At 52.2% G+C, this 20,247-nt stretch overlaps 2 protein-coding genes across 9 annotated transcripts in view; one reads left to right on the forward strand and one right to left on the reverse strand.

Annotated features, from left to right (window-relative positions):
- Positions 1 to 62: 62 nt before the first annotated feature.
- Mrpl37 (mitochondrial ribosomal protein L37) lies at positions 63 to 12,996 on the forward strand. 3 transcript variants are annotated; one of them, XM_013146253.3, is made up of 8 exons: positions 63 to 489; positions 3,719 to 3,902; positions 4,003 to 4,118; positions 7,257 to 7,442; positions 9,017 to 9,174; positions 11,644 to 11,844; positions 12,169 to 12,357; positions 12,807 to 12,996. In XM_013146253.3, exons 1-8 carry the CDS (start codon positions 102 to 104, stop codon positions 12,888 to 12,890), a joined length of 1,506 nt encoding a protein of 501 aa, XP_013001707.1. In that variant the 5' UTR covers positions 63 to 101; the 3' UTR covers positions 12,891 to 12,996. The 3 variants fall into 3 exon arrangements, with proteins under 3 accessions (XP_013001707.1, XP_013001706.1, XP_003464109.2); XM_013146252.3 differs by having other exon boundaries at positions 65 to 489; positions 11,641 to 11,844; XM_003464061.5 differs by lacking the exon at positions 12,169 to 12,357 and having other exon boundaries at positions 68 to 489; positions 11,641 to 11,844.
- Positions 12,997 to 16,670: 3,674 nt separating this feature from the next.
- Positions 16,671 to 20,247, reverse strand: part of Ssbp3 (single stranded DNA binding protein 3) — a 143,191-nt gene continuing 139,614 nt past the window's right edge. For all 6 annotated transcript variants that reach the window (XM_063236545.1, XM_063236544.1, XM_063236543.1 and 3 more), the window contains 4 exons: positions 19,399 to 19,477; positions 19,105 to 19,133; positions 18,906 to 19,007; positions 16,671 to 18,332 (listed from right to left, as the gene is read on the reverse strand). In XM_063236545.1, coding sequence (XP_063092615.1) covers positions 18,303 to 18,332; positions 18,906 to 19,007; positions 19,105 to 19,133; positions 19,399 to 19,477 — 240 coding nt within the window. In that variant the 3' untranslated portion in view covers positions 16,671 to 18,302. The remainder of the gene's footprint in view (positions 18,333 to 18,905; positions 19,008 to 19,104; positions 19,134 to 19,398; positions 19,478 to 20,247) is intronic.

Consider the following 20,247-nt stretch of genomic DNA (forward strand, 5'->3'; position numbering starts at 1 on the left):
AAGGCAAGGTACGTTGACTGTGACTGGTTGAAGTTACTGCCATTCACAAAACGAGCCTCGGCGCCCAGCCCCTTTTGTTCCCGGCAGGCCCTGCGGGAAAGATGGCGGCGTCCGGGTACAGTTCTAGAGGAACCCTGATCGGAATGGCGTTGGCGTCTAGGCCCGCACAGCGGGCCTTCCTTGGCTCTGGACAGCTTGGCTTTGGGGCCTGCGGGATCCCGAGACGCGAGGCGTACGAATGGGGAGTGCGCTCCACCAGGAAACCTGAGCCTCCCCCACTGGACAGGGTATATGAGATCCCCGGACTGGAGCCCATCACCTACGCTGGAAAGATGCACTTCGTGCCTGGGCTGGCGCGGCCTGTCTTTCCGCCCTGGGACCGCGGTTGGAAGCACCCAAGGTACCACCGCTCTCCCCCGATCCACGAGCAGCCGCTGTACAAGGAAGAGCCATGCTACATCTTCCACCAGCGTTGCCGTCTCCTCGAGGGTGAGACCCCAGCATATACGGGAGGGGACCTTGTGCTCTGCCCGGTACTAACCCGGACCCTCTGTGTCTTTGGGCAAGATACTGAAACTCTGTGGGTCTTGGATTCTTGGCGAAATGTAGTCATAGTGATAGCTGTCTTCTGAGAGTTATCAAGAGTAGGTGGGTGGAGAGAACTGTGCTCTCATTTAAGGAGTAATCGAGTTTCAGAGTGAAAAGATCTAGTTTCCAGGTCTAGCCTCAGCTGTAACTCTTAGGGTGAATTCGGGAGAGTCCTCACTGTCCTGAGACTCCAGTTCGATGAAATAAGTGGCGTTGACTAGGCAGTACTTGTGCATTTAAGGAGTAGAAAAGAGAAGTCGTACTGAAAGGAGATAGCAGAAACAGTGTTTAATTTGCAGGCTTATTACCTCATTTACAGGGTTGCTAATTGTAAGAAAAAGGAAGTGATTTTCGTACTGAAGTATTGTCCTTTTTCAAAGGTGAGAACTGAGATGCTTTCAAGGAAAGGATCTGGGCCTTTCCTTTTCCCTACTTCTGTTCCTATGTCACTGTTTTACCAACACATTGAAATGATTAAGCCAAAGTCAGTCGTCTTTCTTGAGCATTGTCAGAAATTATTTTCTAGAGTGCGTGAGAGACCGGGTAGGGGGAAGGCGGTGTTCATTGAGAATGCCATTCCCCATCCCTTGTTTCCCACCAAATCAGGATGGGAGCAGGGCATGTCTTGAAAACAAAATGGTTGAGGTAAGTGGGAGTAGTATTTTCCAAGGCGTAATCAGGAAACATAGAGATCTGGCAGGATTTGGGGAGTAAGAGAATAAATCTTAAATTTGCAAAAACTGAAGTCAATTGGCCAGACTGTTAAGCTGCCAGCTGGTTTGCCAGCTGTTAAACATTTGAATGGTCCTCACAGGATGCTGTGACGGAACGAACTCACAAGACTTGGCACCCTTGAGTGACCCGTGTAACAGAATACCAAGTAGATAAATGTGGTAACAGTATTTAGAAGTTAAGATTACATTCATTTGACTAGGCTTTCAACACTAGAAGAGGTTTTATATTTTATAAAGTCAGTGACGAAACTGCAAGATACAGGGCTAGAGAAGCCTGTCTGGATAATGAAGAGATTATGGACTTTAGGGTAAACAGACTGAGTTATCCCTCCAACGCTGTCACTTTCAAGGTGTGTAATGGGAAACAGAAATTCCTTGGTCTGTGTTTTCTCTTTCATTTCATAAAAATCATGTCTTAAATTGCAGATAAAGCTGCTGGCAAAGGGTAGATAGTGACATTCTGTAAATGGCAACTCTGAGTAGTACGTAGTATGTATTGTACCAGCAAAGCATAAAATCTTAATGTTTTTTCCATTTTTAAGGTTAAGGAACAGTGGCAGTGGCAACACTAAAACAGTTTACCTGACTTGCAGTCCAGGGTTCTCCTGCTGCACCACCAAATGTAAACATGTCTAAACATTTGGATTTCTAGTATGAGGTCCTGTGAGTCTTAAAGTGAACCAAGTCCTGCTGCCCTTCTGGGTGGTTCATGTTTCCACAAGAGAAATTGCTTGAGGTGTTTCCTGCAAAGCCTGCCTTTATTCTTGGACACAACTTTTTGAATGCAGATGTATTCCAGAGTCAGTTTTTCCAGCGGGGATAGATAGTAGCCTGCCAACCAAAGCAGTCGCCAGCTCCCTTGTGAACTCGCAGGCATAATTAGTGAGAAGAAAGGGTGTAGTGCTATTTTCCTCTAACAGTAGAAGAGTTGCGTATTTACTTATCAGAATTTAGTTTCTGGGGCTGTGCCCTCTTTGGGGACCACAGTCCATACCAGTGAGAGTAGGTAGGCTCTCTAAGTTTAAAAGGACAGTCTAAAGTGAGTATGTTTAGTTTGTACACCCCATCTTTCTGAAAGGTATTTTGGAGAACTTAAAAATACTTTATAATGTTAGCAGATTACATTAGAAACACATAAAGATTGGAGATGTAACTCTGTGGTAGAGTGCTTGCCAAGTGATACACAGCTGGGATCGGCTAACTAGGCCAGCCCTCCTGTTTTTGTAAATCAAGTTTTATTGGTTACAACTGTGTGCACATGTTAGCTTGTGGCCTCTTTTGTGCTACATTGGCAAGGATGAGTAATTGTACTAGAGACTACTGAAAGTTTACTGTCTGGACTTTTTAAGAAAATGCTTATTGACCCTCAGTATACTGACAAACATTTTCATTTATTCACTGTGTCCAGCCTTTTTTGAGACACGGTCTTGCAATGTAGTTTAGGCCAGTCCTGAACTTACTGTGTAGCCCACCCACAGTGGCCTTGAATGTGCGTATGCCACGTGCAGGGATAAAAGCCAACCTTTCTGTACAAGGGCCAGTGAGAATGTCAGAGGTCTTAGAAAGTGAATTAGAGCAGCATCCTTATTAGTACAATTCTTGTGACAAAAATAGCAGTGTCTTACATAGTGCTGCTTTATATAAAAACCTGTTTATAAAATAGTTCCTAATAGAATATCAGGGTTAATTTAAATAAGATGTGAAAAATTATTTGTCCATATAGTCCCAAACTCTGGGCTTCTGAAATTATTCATGAAAGTCTAAAGGGATTCGTATTAATTCCAAAAGACACTTGGTAAGGTAGTATAGGTCTACGCCTGGACTCGTATCTAATAAATGAGGTATGTTGGGCTTTTTTAATTGGAGCTGGAGTATGGATGCATAGGAGAAATCTTCCTTTTCTTTTTTTTGGAAATAGGATCTCACTGTGTAAATCAGACTGGAACTCACTATGTAGTCTATGCTGGCTTTAAACTTACAATGTTCCACCTGCCTCAGCCTACCAAGTGCTGGAATTACAGGCATGTGTGACCATGCCTGGCCTCACAGGAGGAATTTTTGACATCCATGGTGTAGTTCCATGTCTCCAATGTGGCTACCTCCTGCAGGATTCCGCCGCATGACCTCAACTGTCCAAGCTCCCATATCAATGTGGCAAGTGCTTAGTACCTCAGTCGACTGACTGGTCATCATTTTTAAGTAGGTGGTGGTTCTTGAAGTTGAGTTGAAATCTGATTCCCCTGGCTTCCAGCTCTTCTGATGTGATCCACGTAGGTGTCCCAGACCAAATCCAGGCCCCTCTTGAAGCGGCTTTTTCTACATGATTCTGCCTCACCACCATGAGCATCTCCTTCTGAACCAGCTTGTCTTTTGTTGTTTGGTGTGAATTACTGAAGGAGTGAAGCAGGCTCTCTGGCTGACCAAGACCAAGCTAATAGAAGGCCTTCCTGAGAAAGTTTCCAGCCTTGTTGACGAGCAGCAGAACCACATAGAGAACCAAGATGAGCGTGTTCTGAATATTATCTCTCACGCCCGTCTCTGGCACTCCATGGAGGACATTCCCAAGAGAGAGACCTACTGGTAAGTGGCCCTAAGTAAATAAGATTTCTAACTGATGGGTCTTGGAGTCAGCTTGTTGCTTAAGTCCCTGTGTCTTTTTTTTTTTTTTTCTTTCTCCAAGCCCAATCATTGTGGACAGCTTGCTTCAGCTGTGTAAATCCCAGATTCTCAAGTACCCTTCTGTGGCCAGGCGGATTTGTGCCAAAAACCACTCGTTATCTGCCGCTTGGACTCGAGGTTGGTCATCTTGTACAGCAGAAAGTCTCGCTCTGTTTCTTTATCTTTCTACTCTCAGCTCTTCCACCACATTCCTCTACCTCTAGCTGCCCAGATACCTATCTACTCTTTTTTTTTTCTTTCTTTTGTCTTTTTGAGACAGGGTCTCACTATGCAGTCACTATGCAGTTCAGGCTGGCATTGCCGAGTGATACATAGCTCTTACTTTTGTAGCCCATGCTGGTCTTGAACTTGGAACGATCTACCTGCCTCGGCTTCCCAAGTGCTAGGGTTACAGGCGTGCGCCACCACACCCGTATCTTTACTCTTTCATGACCTGGTTTTGTAGGGTCAGATACATGGTCAGTATCATTAGTTATAACCCTATCTTTTAATTTTTAATTGCTTTTCTGAGATTGTTGATTCAGTTATTAACAGCCAACCATGTGCCACAGTGGGCTTGGGAATGCCTAAATGCTGACGATAAGGAGATAATAAAACACTGGATACTCTTCTCTTCATGTTCACATTCTGAGCAGTAGCCTTCTTGTCCCCTTCCAGCTTCAGTCTTTCCAATCTGTGCTGAATGTTAGCTACTAACCAGGCCTTTCTACAGGGTGGCTCTTTGTAGGTGTCTCCCCCAACTCAAATCCTTCACCGTCTCTCGTTGCCTTCACCCTCTTAGGTCACGTACCAGGCTGTCTGTGATTTGACCTAATCTAGGTTTGTCTCCTCCTCCAGTGCCCTCTCTCCTATCCTCAAACCTAAGTTAGCTCTGGCAACTTTTCCATCCGGAAGGCTCTTTTCAGTTGCTTCATGTGACCAAATTACACTTGGCTGCAAGACTCAGCTCAAGCCGTTGCTTTGGAAGTCCAGGCTGGCTTCGTGCTCCCCCAGCACGCTCCTGATGCTGCCATAACACTTCACACTCTGTTGCATCTTCCCGATGGCTTTTCTTACTTCTTGTATCTGCAGTGTCTCATAGGTTGTGCCACACAGTAGGAACTGACTGAAGGGTTAGCGAACGAGTACCAGCTCTCTGATGTTGCAAGGATGTCAGAGGACACAGATGCCCTGCAGGGTGGAGTCCTAGAGCAGGGAAAGCAGCTATTGAGTGATTTGGAACTTAAGGATGTCTCTTTGGTCACATTTCTCCAGTTTGCCCCTTTGCATATGGACTTCCTGGCAAGAAGTCAGCCTTGCAGAGGTAATGGCACCACTAAGGAAATTCGTGCACCTCATTAATGGAGGAGTCCTTTTTGGCCCATCATCAAGTATCACCTCTAATTAAACTGCCCCATTTGGAGCTGTCACTGGAGGAGAGATGTGGAGGGAATTGAATCAGTAACCACATTAGAGTGGTCTGTGGGGAGAGTATAAACCCCAAGGTTAGGAGAGGTCCAGTCTCATTTAGATTCCTTGAAAATTGTATATGAAGAAACAGGAAATTGGGGGCTGGGGATTTAGCTCAACAGCATAAGTACCTGCCTTGTAAGCAGGTGGTTGTGAGTTCGATCCCCGGTACCGATAAAAAGGAAAAAGACTGAAAAAAAAAGAAACAGGAAATGCTTTAGGAAGCTAATCTCAAGCTGTGATTATGATATATTTTAACAAGCAGACCAAGGTTTATTAATCCATAGATATTACATCCTTTTTTTTACCCAGTAAGGGAGGCTATATACTAATTAAATGGCAGTGCTGTTGACCAAACTAATTTTTGGGCTTATAAGATTAGCCTTAGCTAGGCATGGTGGTGCACACCTATAATCCCAGCACTCCAGAGGCTGAGACAGAAGGATCACTGTGAGTTCAAGGCCAGCCTGGGCTATCTTATAAGTTTAAGGCCAGCCTGAACTACATAGTGAAACCCTATTGCAAGAAAAGAAAATCAGGCTTATGTCCTCTCTGGAGCTGGTTTATTTCTGCAGAGTAAAGTGTGTTCCTCAGAGCCCTGCTGGCTATGCTCGAGGAACCTTACTGGGTGCATTTTGTTTGCTGGTGGCCTGTGCCCCCTGCAGGGACCCTGAGGAACATTTGCCCACATGGTCACTGGGGAGTCAGCCTCGAGCTTGTTCCTGCAGGCCCTCTGCAGCTGTGTAACATGTCTGCGTCCGATGGGCACAAAGCTTTGGCTCAGCGTTTCCCCCCCAGCCCCTGTGGGTCATGTGATCTCTGCCCTCCGGTCTCAGGGCTTTTCCCTATCTTTAGAGCCGGGTCACCCCGTGGTCCTGTGGGTGCATTTCCCTCTGGCGTGGCCTGTGTTACTCCCCATTTCACTTGCCTGGCAGACACCTACCTCATGGGTTTTCAACCAGAGCAGTCCCAGGGGACACATGGTGGTATCTGGAAAGATTTTTGATTGTCTTGTCTTGGATGAGGAAGGTCTTCACTGGATAAAGCCAGGGCTGCTGCCACATACCTTCCAATGCACAGGATGGCTCCCCTCGCCGAAAAATTGTCTGGTCTAAAGTGTGAACAGCGCCCAGGTTGAGAAATCCTGCTCGTTCCATATCTCTCTCTCTCTCTCTCTCTCTCTCTTTTTTCTTTCTCTCTCTCTCTCTTTTAGTTGTTTTTTCCAGTACTGGAGATTGTACCCAGGGAGCACCAAACTATACCCCCAGCCCTTCCCATTTTTATTTTGAGACAGAGTCTTGCTAAGTTGTCTAGGCTGTCCTCAAATTAGAGACCTTCCTGCCTCAGCCTCCTGTGTATCTGGGATTATAAGGCATGTGCCACCAGGCCTGGTCAGAAGACTGATTTTAAGGCACTGCTTCTTTCAGGAGTTCCCCAGGCTCCCCAGAGAAGCCCCATCTTCTTGTCTGAGCTGTATCCAAATCTGGCTCCTACTTTTTGCTATAGCATTTGTTTCCTGATAAGCATCATGACAGCAGATCTGGTCCCTGACTTAGAGCTGTGCTCCGGGACACTTGCGTGGGGCAGCCCAGACTCCCAGGGAACACAGGAAGAAGTACACGGGTTCATCTCCCACCTAGGACCCCTCCACTGACATTCTGCCACCAAGTCCTGCGTTCAGGCTTAGGCCAGTCATCTAGTCATCAGGTTATGGACCTGAGGTGCAGGGGGCTGAACGCTACAGATTCCGCCGGGCAGAGGAAAGCTTGAGGCCAGGTGGGACTAACCATCTTTTCCCCCTTTTAGAGTCTGTTCTCCTTCAGGTCCGAGGTACTAGTGGCATCCGACTGAGTGCCAAGGATCCTCTGCCCCCCATCGCCTCCAGAGAGGAGGTCGAAGCCACTCGGAATCATGTTCTGGAGACTTTCTACCCCATATCCCCCACGATTGATCTTCAGGAGTGCCATGTATACGACCTGAAGGATGACACAGGTGGGAAGCAGAGCCTGTTATTTTTACTGTGTGGAGATGAGGGAAATGACTTTGCTGAAGGGAGAAGGATATTCTGAGAACTGAGCAGGTGCCAGGCACTGGCGATTGAGAGATGCTGCCGTCGAGGGCACGGGGGCTCAGAGGGAGTGGTTAGCTCACAGGCCAGCTCATTTTCAAGAGGACTGTGACATCAGCGTTTTAACAATGGCGTGAGAGGCTTTATTTGTAGGTCCTGTGAGCCATGCACCCCTGTCTTCCTGGATAAGGCTTTGTAACCAGAGTCCATCCCACAGAGCTCAACTCTGTTGGACTGCAGGGAGTGAGGAGCTGGCCTGGGTGCTCCGTGGTGCCTCTGCGCACCCCTTCAGCGTGAGCTGTAGGGCTCCTCCGCACCCTCTCCCGCCTCACAGGCAATGTCACTGGCTGTTTTCTCTCCCTTCCTTTTAGCTGGTAGTTCCAGGGTAGCCTTGCTAAGCCAACAGCTTAGCCCCAGGCCCCTCCACGCCTCCTCCCACTCCTGCGGTGCAGCGGGTTCCCCTCCCCTCCCCTGTGATGGCCTTCACCCTCTTTGTCTTCAGCCTCATCCTTGCTCCCCCTGCCCCTTCATTTCAGCTGCCCCTGGAACTCAGGCCCCTCCTCTCCTGTGCTTCGCACATCTTTCCCTGTGCTAGACTCTGGTCCGTCTGTCCCTGTTGCCGCAGCTCGCCGACGCCTCACTTCCTCCCAGGAAAGCTGCGCTTTGTTCCCATTCGGGGTCCTGTATCTTCTCCCCACAGCGCCCTGAGTCACCTCACATCTGGATGTGGTCTCTTCCTTCTGCCTCTCCTCTGCACTGAGCTCCCAGAGACCGTGGCAGGCTCCTCTGGGGCCCTGCTGCTGGCCCCTGGCTCTGAGCCTGGCGCCAAGCGAGTGCTGAGTAGCTGCGCGGCCCTGAGGAGCCAGGCCTGCGGGACAGCCGCAGTCATCAGCTAGTGCTTGCCTCTCTCTGCCTCCTTCCACTCCTGTTCTCTGCTTCCGTCACTTGTCCTGGAAGCACCACCCTCCCCAGGTTTACTCCCAGCCGCAGCAGAGCAGGGTCAGGCTTTGTCAGGGTTGTGGCTGAGGTGCGCCGGTGCTCAGCTCTGAAGACTTGTGAGGTGTGAGGCAGCTCCTCTGTTACTGATGTTGTGAATTCTGCAAACGACTGGAGCTCTTTGAATAGTCACCACCGATTTCCAGGCACCCGTCTCCTGCTGTCATTGTCATGCAGGTGTTGACTGAGGAAGGGCTGGAGTCAGAGTGAGCACGGGAGAGGCAAGCGCCTGTCATAGGTTGCAGCCCTCTTCTGTAAAGAGCCAAGTAGCAACCATTTTCGGTTTCACAAGCCACATATGGTCTCACAGCTACCAGGAGACATATGAAATTGAGCGATGTGTGACAGGACAAACAGTATTTGTGAAATAGGTGGCAGGCAGTGTGTGGCCCAGAGCTGAGGTCTGCCACTACCAAGTGCAAAGGTAGTGCGTGCCTCCCACAGTCTCAGGTACTGAGGCTCCGAGGCAGGCTGGCTTGTCATCTGTGGCTCTGTCTTGCAGGGTTCCAGGAGGGCTATCCCTACCCCTACCCCCACACTCTATACCTCATGGAGACAGCCGACTTGCAGCCACACCGCTTTCATCCAGAGCAGCTGCGGGCCAAGATGATCCTTTTTGCTTTTGGCAGTGCCCTGGCACAGGCACGGCTCCTGTACGGGGTATGTATGTGGGGAGACTGCTGAGCTGCTCTGCTGTGTTGGTCTCCTGGCTTAGGGACATTGCTTAGAGCCTGAAGGGCCCTGTGGAGACGCACTTACCTGTGTGGGGCCAGCTTTTCTCAGACATGCAGCTTACGAGGTGGCAGTGCGTCACATGGCGCTCAGCTGCAGTGAGTGGCGGGCGAGGATGACACCAGGGCCCATGCCCTAGGTGCTATAGAACAGAGGCTGTGTGCTTGTCCCAGTGGCTGGGGGAAGCAGGAACAAAGGCCTCTATGCACAGGGGAGCCACCTAGGAGCCAAGACTGGCTCGGGGGAGGGCACAGAGGTGCTGCTGGGGTTCCTTAGGGCATCTGCAGGAGGGAGGAAATTCTCACTATCTTTTCCATCCTCCTGGTCTGGCATTAAGTCGGGTTGGAGAGATGTAATTAGCTATCTGAGTGGGAGTGGGCTGGACCGTGCCTGTATTGGGCAGATCTGCTGCGATCCAGGCATTGATCAGGGTTCTTGACACTAGTGATTTTCAAAATGCAGATGCCTCTGGGAGCTTATTGGAAATGCAGATTCCCAGGCCTGCTGTCAGAGAGAGGCCTGGGCTCTGGCTTAGCATTCAGTGTTTAAACAAGCTGAGTAAAGCCGAAACAACCTCAAGTTTGAGAACTCTGCACTCACATTTGAAGAACATGGTCTGATTCATACCTGGGAAAGCCCATGTGGCAGACACTTGGTTCGCTTGGCACCTGAGGAAGCTCAGGCCCAGAGAGGCTAAGTAACTTGCTAAAGGTCACACAGCTAAGAGATTGTCAGGTTGCCTGGCAGGGTAGCTGGGTGGAAGAGTACTTGCTTAGCCTGTGCAAAACCCTGCATCCGACGCCCAGGGCAAGTTAGAGGTCACTGGCATCTTTGTGTGACCTGGTGTCTTTCTGATCCTCAGGAGACTAGCTCTATTTCTGTCCTCTTATGCTTTCTGAAGGCTGTGGAGGCTTAGAATCTTGCCTGAGATCCCACAGCTGCTGAGTGGGGAAGCGAGGGTCACACTGAAGGGTGTGCTGCCTCCCAGCTCAGGCGGTGGAGGGAGGGGAGCAGTGTGACCACTAATTGCCACCCAGTTGGGTAGGGAAGGAGGCCTTCTCCACCCCCTCTAGTACAATTTGTTCCTGAGGATATACGGTTGGGCAATTATGGGAAGAGCCTCCATGTAAAAGGTAAAATTGCTGAGAAATTTATGTACTACCTGCAGTTTTATTGATCTGTAGAGGAGATAAGAGTCAATACAGAATCTCAGCTAACACTTCCAGGTATTTTCCTTTTTATTTATCTTTCGTGCAGCTAAGAGCAGGTATTTCTAAGGCCGGCACCCCGGTGTGATCCGTGCCGAGGTCTGCCATTGCCTCTGCCTACGGCAGATCGCCCTGGGGGCAAATCAGCAGCATTGTGAATCAGGAATGCCTGGCCGTGTGGGGCCTGCACTTTGAGTCTTTGTCCAGAAAGTAGCATTCACCAACCTGAATTGCTACAGAGTCTCTCTGTAGGTTGACCAGGTGATTTATCATCCAAACAGGGACACAGCTGAGAATGAGAGTTACTGCCGTCAGATATACCAGGGCCCCAGGGACCCGGAACGACAGGGTTTTAAACAGTGTAACTAGTAGCCTCAGTTTGATTCTGGTTCACACCTCATGGGTGATCTTGAGCAACTTATGCCACCTCTTTGGACCTCAGTTTCCTTAGCTGTTAAGTGGGAATGTGCCTCAAAGTTTGGGAGAATAGAGAGCCTGTTGAGATGTCTTGTGCCTAGGGTGTCTTCAGTGTGTGGTTTTAGTATGGTCACTAGTATGAAGACTAGGTGACTGTCCTCCACTCACTAGAAGATTTGGTGAAATCCTGGGCCACATGGCTTCGGTGGACTGCAGGGACATGGCCCGTTCTGAGTTGCAGTCAGAGTGTGAAGCTCAAGTGACTGGTGGCTGGTGTAGATGGTCCAGGATTCTGGGCACTTGGAAGCAGGGTGCCTGAGCTACTTTGGGGTCCAGTGACACACATCTTTGTGACTTCTGACAAGTCATTTTACCTCAGCAAGTCTCAGTTTCTTTGTCAAATAGGATGAGAACTGAGTGGCATTATTCATGGATCCTCCTCGTTACATTTGATAGTTGATGTCACTGTCACCTTGAGCTTACAAGATTGTCATTAACCTCCCAGTCGCCTGCCCAAGCCCTGTGGCCAGGAACTGCCTTGTAGTGATGGAAACTCTCAGTTTCCTGTGCTGGAGGTGAAGTGTCAGCTTCTTGGGGCTGTAAGCACGGGAGGCCGCCGTGAGCCAGGGATGAGGGCGGGCCGGCCCTAGAGAGCCCTGAGTGCCTCCTGTCTGAAGGCGAGCTGTGAGATGGGAGCCGGTGAGTGGCAGGGCAGAGTGAGAGCCTTCCCAGTCCACGCTGCTCCTCACAACGTTCCTTTTCCTCTCAGAAGGACAGCAAGGTCTTGGAGCAGCCTATAGTTGTGCAGAGTGTGGGCACGGATGGACGGGTCTTCCAGTTCCTCGTGCTACAGTTAAACACCACAGATCTGGCCTCGAATGAGGGCATCAAGAACTTGGTCTGGGTGGACTCGGACCAGCTCCTCTATCGGCACTTCTGGTGTCGCCCCGTGATCAAAAAGAAGGTGGTAGTGGTGAGTGTCCCTGTCTTCAGCCAGGCGCTTGGATCTCGGGGCACCCAGGGGATGCTGAGGGACGAGGGCCTGGCTCAGCAGTGGTTGAGTCTGTTGTGCCGGACCTGAGGTGTGATGGGCATGAGCGCAGGGGGCGATGGTGCTGTTCGGCAGTGCCTGTGGGTGCTGCACAAGCCCTGGGCAGAGTTGCTCAGTGGACTTGGGGGCCCTCAGCGTGCCGGCATGCTTTCTCTTTGCGCAAACTGTCACTGCCCTGTGTGAGCACACAGCCTGCTCCGCCTCTCTGTTCTTAGTGTCCTCGCCTTCCTGTCATTGGTCCTCCAGAATTTGATCACAGCACCAGGCATGTTGCTGTGGTCAGTTGGCCACCACTTCGTCCTGCAGCGGCAGCCCTGCCATCCCACCCACCACCCGACCCTTGACCTGCCTGCCTTCATTCCTGCTGCCCCACCACAGCTGCCTGTGCTGTTCTCGGAGGCTTTCTGGCCCATTCCCGCCCTTCCCTGTGTGCGAGTGAGTGAACTAGTCACTTCCCCCACTTTTTCAGCTGCCTTTTCCAGCTCTGCCTGGGCTCTGTCACTTTTAGTTCTGTCTGAGCACCTGTCAGCTCTTTGAGGAAGCAGATTCTTGCCCTGCCGAGTCTCCCACACGGGGGCCCAGGTGCAGCATGAACAGCATGAATGGGGCATCCCTAACTCTGGGACCCAACAGTTAGCAGAGCACTTGTCCTGTAGTTAGGGAGGGGCTGTGCCGGCAGATGGCTTCAGGAGTGCTCTGGCCTCCTGGCTACTGTCCTTCTGAGTCTCCTCACTGCCAGCTGTTCAGGACCCTTCTTGGTGCTTGAGTGATAGCGAAGGAAAGGAAATGATTGTCTGGGCACTGCAGATAGACCTGTGACCAGCTAATTTTAATGGCTACTGTTAAGCCTAGTACAGGGTCTTAATGGGCTCTGTTCTTTTCAGGAGCCGGTTGGGCCTGTTGACTTCCAGCCAGAGACCTTCAGGAAGTTCTTAGCTCTGTATCTGCACGGATGTCCTGAGCCCTGACGTTTCTCCTCCTAAGGAGCCTGCACTCTGGGCGGTGCCCAGGGTCTCTGTGTCCACTTGGCCCGGTACTTTCTCTGGCAATAAAGAGCCCTTGGCTGCCCTGGAATGTGTTGATGTGAGGTACAGTGCCACGTTGTCCCTGCACAGCTCCAGGCCGTGGAGTGTCCTGCCTCAGCCCGTCATGACCTGGGTGAGCTCATTTGCTTGAGTTTGAGTTTCTTCACCTGAAACCTGGGCTAGCATGACCTTTAAGACTGCCTGCCCACTGGCAGATGTTCCGCATGGTGCCAAGCTCTTATCAGACCACACACATCAGGCAGTACTCCACGGTGCCTGTGGGGATCTGAACAGAATATTCAAGGCAGATAGTTTCCTGCTAGATAAGCTGAGCACCCCCAGTCACATGGTCTCTGCTTGTTCCAGGGTCATTGGGTCCTGGCTGGACGCCACGTGGCCATGCCAGGCACTTTGGTGTAGTTCTTATCTTCACACGGCCTCAGGGTCTGGTAGGTGCAAGGCTCCAGGGACCCTGTGCAGGGCCAGGGTCATTCTCTGAGCTCTTTGGAGGCCAGGGAGCACTCTTCCCCTTGGTCGACAAGGGTCTGACTAGTAAGGCTGCACTGGAGCCTGTTGGGGCAAGTTGGGGCTGGGGAGCAAACCCACTGCTCCCTGCTAACCTCGAGAGGCAGAGCAGCCACCAGTGCGCGTTGTCGAAGCCTTGTACCTGCTGTCCGCATTGCACGCGGGGATCTGCGCACGTAACGAGGGAGCCGCAGCTCCTCCCCTAGGAGCTCCCTGCCTGTTCGGTGGCCACGGATGGCAGCCAGTCCCCTTTACCAGGCCTCCCTGTAAAGGACACTCTTTCCCTGCACCTCATAGGTGACAGCACAGTGGGGAGGGCTGTACCTGAACACATCTTGGAGGAACTGCTCATGGCTTTCCTGCATCAGCCAGGGCTGTGTGATTCTGGGAACAAGGACAACTCGGACACAGTCCCTGGCTTAGAGGAGGCAGGTACTTCACTGGGACTCAGGATGCCCCAGCCTACAAGGGTTTCTGAAAGAAGGGCATTTGAGCTGGGTTCCACAGGGCAAGCAGGAAGGGCAAACACCTAGGTAGGCATAACTGTAGGGTTGTGCATAGCTGGGTAGGAGAGGCCCATGAAAGAGGGCGCATGTGGGCTTGGGCTCCTCCCAGCTGAGGCGCTGCTGCCTGTCCACACCATTTTTCTCCACTTGATCCCTGGGCCCGTGGCGCTCTTGCTCTCCTCCCCTGCCACCTTCCCAGGTTTCTGATCACTGAGCACTTGAGGGCCTAGCCATTTACTCAGATGACCCAAAGCTTCTGGGGCCACCCAGTGCCACAATGCCAGAGATTCCCAGGTCACTCCAACCCAGACCCGCCTGCTGCCTTTGCTGCAGGAGATCTCATCAGTGTGTCAGTTTGCTTGCCCAGTTCATCTCCACTGCAGAAGGCACGGCCATGCTGCTGGGTCTGTGCTGCTGCATTTCAGCACTACACCGAGAACTGCTCAGCCAGTCTGTGAGGACTGGAGGGGAGAAGGAAGATCTGGAGGCCCAGAAACGAGCCGTGTGCATCGGCAGGACAGATGGGCAGGGAACCCAGAGGTGGCAGACTGTCCAGACAGCTGCTGCCAAGGGCTTGGGCTCTACAGGAGGAAAGGCCAGCACAGGGCATGACAAACCTTTACTTTTTCATGCCCCTGCCATCACGTGGTTCATTTCCCTCCCCACCCCCCATGCTAGCCCAGGCCTGGCAGAGCAGAGCCAGCTGCCTCCACCCCTTGCAGTGAGAACTGTACACTGCAGCTCCAGGGAGGAGCCGCAAAGGGCCAAGCCAGCTCTACCTGCACCATTCAGCTTCTCTGCCTCTCTGCCCAGTCCCTGTATCCAAGCCCTGGCGATCTCTGGAGTGTCCTGGCTCCACCTTCTAGAGTCTGGAATTTTCAAGTGATATCCTCAACATCACCATGGAGGCTGGGGCAGGTTCCTCTGTCATGAGAGGCAAGCTGAGTGGCCACAGCTCCAGCAGAAACCGGGGATCAAACTCATGACCTCGTACTTGCCAGGCAGGCGCTTATGCCACTGAGCTAAATCCCCAGCCCTAGCAGCAGAAACCATTTCTGCAGGCTGCAGCAGCATTCCCGGAGGGCCCTTTCTGCTTCCAGGCCCGAGGTTGGCCATCCCGCTGGAGCGAGGGCCTTGTGGACATGAGGACTAGCAGGGAATCAGTGGCCATGCTGGGCTCTTCCACCCCTCCAGGTGAGCTACCCTTGATTGAGGAAGGCCAGGCAAGACTCCCTCCTCCAGGGCACTCATGCTGGTGCAACGCAGAGCCCGGGCTGCCCCTGTGTCTCAGGCTGGGGCTGGGCAGTGAGGGAAACAAGAACCAGTCCTGTCCAAAGACCCCATGAACAACCCTGGCTGAAACTGTTGTGAAAGGAACTAGAAGGCCACTGGGGGGCCCAGTGGGGCTTCATTCTCTACCAGTTCCTGTCTGCAGGAACACAGGTGGCGTCTGCTGTGAACATGCGCCCCATCTTCCCCCTTCCCCAGCCCCAGGGTGTGCAGCAGATGCACAAGGCCAGGGGTAGACAGCCTGAGTTCCATCTGTCCAACAGAGATGTCCCCAATGGCTCAAAGACGTCTACACCAAGGAAAAGCCTGAGGAGTGAGGAGGTTCCGGGTGAGGAGGCCAGAACCAGGCAGTCTTCCAGATCCCATCCCAGCCTCAAGGCTGCTCCCCAAATCAACAGCATCATGGTTTCAGTGCACACCACGCTGACAGCTGTTCCCAGCTCCGTGAGGCAGGTAGCCACTACCTGATTCAGGGAGGGGCCTCAGACAGTGGCATGTTAACCTGCCACCTAGCAAGTAGCATCAAAGCACCTGGTCTGGTGCTTGGCAGCCGGCCAAAGGTGGACACGGCCACAGCTCACTTGCGCACTGCCTTCTCCCACCCTGTCAGGCCTGGGAAGGAATCCTCGGCACTCTGGCACTAACACTGCTGATGACCGGCCCGGCTGCGCACCTCATCTCAACCCTCCGTGTGTCCTGCCTGTGTGACAGCTGAGAATGGCTCCCCCCAGTACTTTTTCTACATCCAGCTCAGGCTGTGCTACCCTGAAAATCCTTCAAGGGGTCTCCACTGCCTTCAAAGTAAAGAAAACCATCTTCCCGGGGCCCAGCACCCACAGACCCTCCAGTCAACACTTTGGTTCTCTCTACACCAGGCCCACGGCGTGCTGCCCAAGCACAGGGTCATCCTGACCCCTTAAGTCCCGCAGAGGACATGGCAGCAGGAAGCTCTTCATCCAGAACTAGAGCTGAGCACACTGGCACATGCCTGTGATCTCAGCATTCGGGGAGCCTGAGATAGGAAGATGCCAAGTTCAGGCCCAACCTGGGCAACCTGGTGAGATGCTGTCTCAAAGCATTTAGGGGAGTCCCCCTTCCTCCAGGGACATAGCTCAACACGAAGGCCCTGGGAGTGGAAGGGGGACACATGGGGGGACTGTTTTTAAGACCTGAGAAAGGGAACCTGGCTCTCAGACTATTTGAAGTAAGGCCCATTCCCAAAGGGCCGTGATTCTCCATAAAACTTTGGACCAAGCTTGCCCAGGGAGAAGGCAGACACCAGCTACAAAAAGGAGAATCTTGTTCATACCAGGAATAAACTCAGTGCCCAAAGAGTCACCTTGCATTCTGTGATCAGTGTAATAAACTCCAACCCACATTCCCCAAGCATGTCAGGAAGGGCTGCGGAAAAAAGATGTCCCTTTAATAAAACGTTATCAACATATATCGTACACAAACTACAATGTATCATAATTACTTTTTTTTCCTCTCGTAATTCAGAACCAGACTACAAGGTAAGAAAAAACACAGAAACAGCTACAATGTTCCCAATAATCCGCACAAGGTCTTTTTTCAGGCAGATGGTATCTCACATAATATGATATACATGGATCAGAAAGGGACAGTAATAAAACAAAGACCAGCTACAAGGGGCGGGGGAGGGGGAGTGTAAATGTACAAAGAATTTGGTGTCTTCCAGGTGAGACACAAAGGTTCCCATGGGGGTGAGGTGTCATAGTCACCCCTCCTAGGAGGGGACAGGCTCCATCATTGAGTTCGTTGGTTTTTGAAAATAAAAACAGGACTGGAAACAGTACGTCTGTTTGGTGCTCCCCCCACCCCCCACAGCTGTGTGAAGTCTTCCGTCCAGTTCCAAGCATTTATAGAACAGTTCTGGTCAGCAGCCCATCTCTGGAAAAGGAGGGCAAAAAAAGAGGGGAGCAAGGGGTGGGGGAGAAAAGAACCCCAAATTCCAGCCCACTCTGCCCATGCACACAGCCACGATGCGAGGCGGCAGGCCCAGAATGCAGACGTCGCGGTTTCCAAGTCCCAGGTCATAGCCATCCTGTCGGTGGTGGCCGCACCTGCTCTGCCCAGGGCCACCAACCAGCCGGCAGGATTCTCGCTGGGAGGTCAGGGTGGGGCTGAAGAGGCAGGCGGGGGAGAAGGCTGTCCTGGGGACACAGTGCATGTGCCGGTCAGGTCAGGTCACAGCAGCAGCGGCCGTGGGGATCCTGGAGGGGTCAGTCGGGGCCCGTGGGATGGGCTGCGTCCAGAGGTTCAGGTGCGCTGTTGTTGCCAGAAACAAAGCAGGTTCCTGTCTGCCCCTGCCTGTCCCACAAACCAAAATCCCCAAGCAAAGAAGGGCGACTTCCTTTCGATTCCTTCCCCAAAAGGTTTTCAAAGAAACTACACATTGTGAACTGTGCAGTTCAGTTACTGTTTTTAGATGGCTACGAAGACTGTGGCATCTCACACACAGACTAGCTCTCCTGTGGCAGGGCCTGGGGACAGAGGGCCAGCAGGGCTTGTGGTTTCTTCTTTTTTCTTTTGCCTTTTCCTTTTTTTATTTTTTATTTTTCAAAGAAAGCAAAGAGGTTGGCTGAGGTGGGGGCTTGCTAGAAGCTTCCATTTTTAAAATTTTTTTCCCAAAGAAATCCCTCCTGAAAACAAATTAAAAAAAAAAAAATCCCAGCAACAGTAAAATCCTAAACAAACAAACAAACAAAACAACAACAAAAAGTGTCATGTACAGAAAAGGTCCTTTTGGGAAAGGGCAAGGGGTGGTTTTCCAGGTCTTTGACTTGAAATATATTTTTAAGTTTTGTCCTTCATGTTTTATGGAATAAAAAGTTCAGCCTTTTTATTGCATGAAACTAAAATTGGGGAAGGTGGGATATGGAGGAGAGGGTTGAGGAGAGTCGGGAGACGCCCTCCCAGCTCCTGGTAATGACACCTCACTTCTTGCATAATTCCTGGTATCTTCCCGCCTGCAAGGCCCAGGCTGGCTCTCTCAGCTTCCTGGAGAAGGGGGTCACACACTCATCGTCATGCTTGGAGAATACTAGAGGGAGAAGCAGAGAACAAAGACGTCGGGCACAGGCCACAGGTGGCACGGAGCTCAAGAGCACAGCTGAGGGTGCAGAGTGGCACTTGGTGGACAAGGGGCTGGGGAGACCAGGGTGAAGGTAAGCAGGTGGCAGCTCAGGGGCACCCGCCAGAACTTGCGGCAGCCACTGTGGCTTTTCCCCTCTAAATCAAGCCTTCTGCAAACTGGGGCTGCAGGGACCTAGACTCTCAAAGGCTGCTTGCTGCAATGAGCATGCACAGAATCCCACTGCAGAGAAGCTGATGGAAAAGCAGACAGTGCCCAGGTGGGGAGCCAGCCTCCCAGAGCCACTGTGCCCCCAGCCCAGGGTACCCAGACATGCTGTCACCAGGCAGGCTTGGAGGCAGGGGCCAGGACTCTGTGCTAGGTGTGGAAAATTACCAAGGTGAAAAGTCTGCAGCTTGGCTGCCAGGCCGCCTACTCAGTTGCCAGGTTGTAACCACAAGGTCCTGCCCCCCCCTCCCTGGGGCTGGGGGGAGAAGAGGAAGAGGACCCAGGGAAGAGGAGCACGAGGAGTGCGGGGCTTACGTTGTCGTTCTGGAAGGAGTGGAGAAAGTTCCCTCCGAGCTCACTGTCGTCCCGAGGGGTTCCTGGAGGATTGCTAATGCCACTTATGTTGTTAGGAGAATTCTGTGGAGAGAGCAGAGGCAGTTGAGTCTTGGGGTCCCCAACAGCCTGCCCTACAGACAGGGGCACTGCCAGGAGCAGACACTGGGTGTGCACTTACTTTTGGAAGTCCATCTATGTCGCCTGACCCTGGAAGGGAAGAAGAATCCTGTTCAGTTTCTTGCTCGCTCTTCCCTAAGGGATCTCTAGTACCCGAAAAGGACCCCTTCCTCCCTGGGCTCCTTGGGAGACCCAAGCCCTTCCCCTGAATCCCATACTCTATAGGGATCTTCTTAGGTAGGCATCCTCTTTCTCTCAGGACCTTGCTGTATGTCTGGCCGAAGCCAAGACCTAGGCTCAGCTCTGCCAGGAGATGGGGACAGCAAGGCTGCTGGGCAGAGTGGGGCCACCTTACCTAAGGATCCATTCATGTGGTGTGGCTCCATGCCGCCCATGCCGCCCATTGGGCCATCCGAGCCAGGACCCATCGGGAACTGAGAGAGAAGCACACGCATGGCAGTGGGCACTGAGAATTGGTCAAAGCCAGGCCAGCACCTCTGAGGGCACCTGACCCGGAGAAGGAAAGGGACTGGCTCTCAGCCTCCCAACCAGCACCTCCTGGATCTCCATCCCCAGGCCGAGTGCCAGGCTCAGCAGCCACACCTGCACACATGGTATTGAAACAGCCAGCCTCAGCGCAGCAGGGAGCAGGGTACAGAGTTGGGGTACGGGCTAAGGTGTGAGGCAGAACTGGGCTGACAAGGAACCTGCTCTGTGCCCCTCCCCAGAACCAAGTCCAGCTCAGAAAGGCTGCAGCGATGGGAGGCCGCAGAAGTCCCGTCCCATGCTGTCATCGGAGAGACTGGACAGAGATGGTGGTGGGTGGAGGACTGCTGGGCACGTGGCTGAGGCAAACAGCAGTCTGCACTTCAACCCCATACCCAACTGCCTCATGGGACAGAGGGCAGAGGTGCTAGGCTGCCTGGATGCGAAGTGGAGCATCTGTGACGGGGAGAAAAACGGGCAGGCACAGCAGTCTCAGAAGGCATTCCCCGTGTGCAGCCCAAGCAGAACGCTGCACACGGGGCAGCGTGGAACAGGAGTAGAGAACGGCCCGGGGGCAGGGCTGCCACCTGCACACGCCTCAGCAGCAGCACCTGGCCACACTCAGGCCTAGACGTGCACTGGGCCACCCAAGGGCAACAAACCCGAGCCATGCAGGATCAAGGGTGACCACCTTTAGGAAGCCGACCCCAGACAGTCA

This window comes from Cavia porcellus, unplaced genomic scaffold (assembly GCF_034190915.1).
Source record: "Cavia porcellus strain 051 isolate PalLab524CR breed Dunkin Hartley unplaced genomic scaffold, mCavPor4.1 scaffold_25, whole genome shotgun sequence".
NCBI lineage: Eukaryota > Metazoa > Chordata > Mammalia > Rodentia > Caviidae > Cavia > Cavia porcellus.